The sequence below is a fragment of the Penaeus japonicus genome, unplaced genomic scaffold (assembly GCF_977035675.1).
Source record: "Penaeus japonicus unplaced genomic scaffold, GWHDUDI00000001_assembly GWHDUDI00000026, whole genome shotgun sequence".
Classification (NCBI taxonomy): Eukaryota; Metazoa; Arthropoda; class Malacostraca; order Decapoda; family Penaeidae; genus Penaeus; species Penaeus japonicus.
In genome coordinates, this window is record NW_028234428.1 from 25,083,850 (window position 1) to 25,088,849 (window position 5,000).

The 5,000-nt window shown below is 40.5% G+C and overlaps 1 protein-coding gene across 1 annotated transcript in view; it reads right to left on the reverse strand.

The window, feature by feature from the left end:
* LOC122260812 (putative glutamate receptor) overlaps positions 1-5,000 on the reverse strand; it is a 12,358-nt gene that overhangs the window by 1,142 nt on the left and 6,216 nt on the right. The window contains exons 7-12 of the mRNA XM_043028222.2: positions 4,766-4,890; positions 4,024-4,145; positions 2,666-2,891; positions 1,940-2,088; positions 572-661; positions 164-330 (exon numbers count right to left, since the gene is read on the reverse strand). Coding sequence (XP_042884156.2) covers positions 164-330; positions 572-661; positions 1,940-2,088; positions 2,666-2,891; positions 4,024-4,145; positions 4,766-4,890 — 879 coding nt within the window. The remainder of the gene's footprint in view (positions 1-163; positions 331-571; positions 662-1,939; positions 2,089-2,665; positions 2,892-4,023; positions 4,146-4,765; positions 4,891-5,000) is intronic.

Consider the following 5,000-nt stretch of genomic DNA (forward strand, 5'->3'; position numbering starts at 1 on the left):
TATATATATATATATATATATATATGTATATATATATATACATGCATATGAACCTTTAAATATCACAGCATATACACGAAAACACACCACACACAACTAAAATTACAAGGCTTATTATATAAAGCACAATCTGCATCAAACATAACACGCAAAAACCCCTTACTTTCTATTAAACATCGCCAAGTAGGGCGCCCCGCTGTTGAGAGCAATGCCATAACGCTGCGGGTAGTACGTGTGGCGAGCCATGTGGTACTTGTGTTTACCTCTCGTGCTGATCCGGATCTCGGAAGCCAACCAGGCGTTTATGAAGCCGAATTTCCCCGTCAGAACCTGCGCGGGAGGCCATAGAGTTACCTTTCGTAGGTTTGCTTTGACTTATTCACTTTTTTTTTTAATGAAAGAACTGAACTGACTGTAATTGGTCTTGTTCTGGTCATTATTATTGGTATTGTTATTAGTATTGTGCTTTTATTATTATTTCTATGAATAATCCTCACTATCATAATTATATACTATTGCTATGATCACTACCACTATTATCATCACCATTAAGGCATTAGTGCATCGTTACCTTCTCGACTCCTTCATTTGCGCTGAACACATAGCCAACGTCAGGTTGAAATCTGTCCCAGATCTCTTTGTATATTCCCGATGTGGCTTCCTACGGTGGAGACAAATTTGAGGAATATGATCATCAAAAATACATCCTTAAAATGGTAAAGTGTCTACCTGGAATAATCTTTAGATATTTATTTTATTTTGGCATTAAATACCACCAGGAAAACAAACTTTCCACCTGTTTGATAGCATTTGCCACAGCAATCTAATTAATCATATTAATCCTACCGAAACAACTTATTTTTGTCTCCTTGGCTGCTATTCTTGACTACACTCTTAATGGGGTCACTTTTGGCGATCAGAACTTATTTTTGAGCAAATACATACTGTATTAAAATTCTTTACTAAGGAATTGAAACAAAATCTCCCCTTGGCTAATGTCTTTCCTAAGCTGCACTGAAGTTGGTGATTGATAGAGGCTTCCGCTTTTTGAGAGAAGCAGGTTTCTGTCATCTGCTTCGTTCTCTCCATGTGATTTTTGTTACTGGGGCTACTGCTTGTATCATTTCGAAAAGGTTTTAACTGATCCTTGGATACAATATTCTCATTTGCTATATATGTGAGGGTATTTCGGAGTATTTCTAACAGTCTATTCGAAATGCATTTTCCCTTTCTTTCTCTCTCTCTCTCTCTCTCTCTCTCTCTCTCTCTCTCTCTCTCTCTCTCTCACACACACACATACACATACACACACACACACACAGATCGTTTCTGTCACCGTGATTTCCCAAAGGACATCGACAAACATAGGGTTGCTCTAACATCCTTTCTGAAAATTCTTGGGGTTTTCCCGGATTTCTCCTGAAGAGGACTATCAACTGTTGTTATCGAGGTAAGAATGTCTTCGTTCTTATTGTTTTGGTTGTGCTCTCTTTTCGTTATAGAACACTATAAGTACTTTGCAACGTTTCGGTCAACTAAGAATGCTGAACTCATTTGCATTTTAGCATTGCCAGGAGAGGTAACATTGGCAGAATTGGCAAACATTCCTCAACTCACATTGTTAATTTATTCACAACTGCAGTCTTTTCATGTCATTTTTGTTTGTTTCCTCAGTATCAAACGACCAAAACACCATATCTTCAAACCGAAGATTTCCGACCAATTTTAATCCCTTTAGATTACTAATGGTTGCCTCGTGTTGATTTCTAATTAATGCACGAATTGATGTCTACTGAATATACGCACTACACAATTAATGCTAATAACATTAACACAAGAACAAAAGTAGCAGGATGAAGCCATCAACAAAGTGAATAATAATGAATAATACCATCGTAAGGCAGACGATAACTGAACAACACACGGCTGTCAAACCCACCTTCAGAATATGCACATTGGAGGTGTCGTGAATGAAGAGAGGACTGAAACCGTCTTCCTTCATGGCTTGCAACAGATCTGCCAGAGAGTCTATCGGTTTCTCAAAGGCCGGGATGGCCAGCACGGCAGTCAGTGTCCCAGAATACAAAGCTGAGTGAAAGGAGTTTCATGAGGGAGTGGAACAGAAGAAGGAGTAACGCATCGACGTGATCTGAGTTTCCTGGTGTATTACTAAATAGCATAGTTGAAGATTTTAGATCCAGTCTCTGAAGTGAGTGGATATCTATCTAAATATGTATATTAGTATGTGTATATATACACATGGACACACACACACACACACATACATATATATATATATATATATATATATATATATATATATTTATTTATATATATATAAATATATAATATATATATAATTATGTAAGTGTGTATGTGTGTGCGTGCGCGCGCGCGTGTGTGAGTGTGTGTGTGTGTGTGTGTGTGTGTGTGTGTGTGTGTGTGTGTGTGTGTGTGTGTGTGTGTGTGTGTGTGTGTGTGTGTGTGTGTGTGTGTGACCGTTAGTCTATGTGTGTATGCATATAAAAAGAGACAGGCAGAGGGAGTGGATAACTAAACACACCGAAACAACAGCAAGCAAATGAAAAAGTAAATAAAAGGGCAACACCAATACACTAAAAAAAAAAAAAAAAAAAAAGTAATAACATCATATGACAAAACTTACCGCAAACGTAAAAACAAAAGAGATACCACGAGAAAAAAATACATCGCAGAGGCCAGCGGGAGGACGAGATGAGGTTGCCTTGAACCACCAGATTGCGAAACATGTTGAACGCATATTGGCGGGCAGTGAAGCGAGGTTTCTCTCCAAGATAAAGTGCCATTGTGTGACTAACTATCGACAACACAGGGCCAATCATCGCGACTGACAAGGCTAACGCTGCCCAAACCTGGAAAGAAAGATTTTAGCGAGTTAGGTGGAATAAAAGGAAAAATCATTTAGTTTTGGTTCTTTTGGATTTATGTAGGGTTGTTAGAGGTCAAGGAGTGTGTGAGGTTTCTATTAGTATCATTTTGGAAGTGTAAGTTTGAAGTGGATATTAATGTGGATTGGGTTAGAAGGGTTGATAGGATGTAACAAATGTCGTCTATGGCTACAATCTCTCTCTCTCTCTCTCTCTCTCTCTCTCTCTCTCTCTCCCCATCCCTTTATCTCTCACTCTCTCTCCTTCTCTTCCCCCCCCCTCTCTCTCTCTCGAGATGTACGTAACCACTTGTCTCAATAAACTTGTCAAAGTCAAAAAGTCTCTCTCTCTCTCTCTCTCTATCTATCTCTCTCTCTCTCTCTCTCTCCCTCTCTCTCTCTCTCTCTCTCTCTCTCTCTTCCTCGTACACACACACACACACACACACACACACACACACACACACACACACACACACACACACACACACACACGGACTTTCCCAATTGCACCTATAGCTCAGCGCCGGCCCAAGCCTACGAGGGATCCTTAGCAGTTGTTGATTTTGTGTCCCTCGCACCTCGGCGCTGTCAATAGTAGTGCTGATGGACTGATTACTCCAGTAGTATAAGATAGCCAGTCCATTGATTCAGTACTGTATTGCGTTGTTGTATCACTGCCATTGACACAGTGGGAGTCATGCAAAATGTGTCGCACAAAAATTAAGAGCTCGTGTGGGGCCTCTGGGAGAGAGACATCGCTTGGACGTCGGGCCGGCTGTGGTGTCGATTTCTCAGATGGATAGAGAAAGATTGATAGATGAATTTAAAGATTGGTTGATTGACAGATAGATAGATAGATTGATTGATTGACAGACAAATAGATTGATAGATAGATATGTAGATAGATAGATAGATAGATTGATGATTGATAGATAGAAGATTGATAGATAGATAGACAGATAGATAGATGGATATGCAGATTGATAGATAGATTAATAGATAGCTAGATAGCCAGACAGCTAGATAGATAGATAGGCAGGTAGACATGTAGACAGATAGACAGATTGAAAAAGGAGAGAGACATATAAATAGTACATGCAATTGTACGAACGTACCGCGGGAGTAAAGGGCGAGAACACAGCAGCCGCCCTGCTTTTCTCCGCGGGCGCTCGGCTCACAATCGTGATGGACTCCATGAAATAGGGCTTGGTGAAGTCCAACACGTCTTCGCGGGCTCCTGAGGGAATGGACGAAGGATCAGACCCACGTGTCTAATTAGAGGACTTGAGGCCAACCGAACGTACTTTGTCGTAGGTACGAAAATGTCTATCAGTTTATCTATCTATCGTTTAGATGCGTCTATTTAGTTACTTTGGTACTAGGGGCATACTGTGATAACTCGTTGGTTCACCGTAGGAAGATAAGAGCTAAAATATTGGGATAGATAACCACAGCACCACAGAGTATGACTAGATTCTGTGATTGGGACTCTTTTAGGGATATAGTGCAGTATCATCATTACTATCATTATTATTATTGTAGTTATCATCATTATTATTATCATTATCTTTACTATCATCACCATTATTATCATTAGCTCTCTCTCTCTCTTTCTCTCTCTCTCTCTCTCTCTCTCTCTCTCTCTCTCTCTCTCACTCTTTCTCTCTTTCTCTCTCTCTCTCAATATATCCATACTTTACACTGCACCTCCAGAAACGCTATTTATCTGTCCAGTTTGAGGGAACTCACTCTCCACAGGTTCTGGGTTGCCGAGATCTGTCTCTCCCTAGAGCTCTCTTTCATCCATACTTTCGAACATTCTCCGAAGCACGAAATGGTTGACAATGCAATAATCACCTGTGATCGTGATTTCGTCAATGGCGAACTGGACTTCCCTGCGAGACACCATTCCCACCATTCCTGTGATCGATCCGCCATCTGGCTGCGGTCCGCCCCAGCTGTCAGTCACAAGGAGCTTGTACCTGGAATGCGGCGTAGGTTTGAAGTTTAAGGGTATTTGGATGGGTTTTGTGTGTGTTGTGTGTGTTTGGTTGTTTGTGCTGTTTGTTGTGTGGTGTTTGTGTTTGTGTTT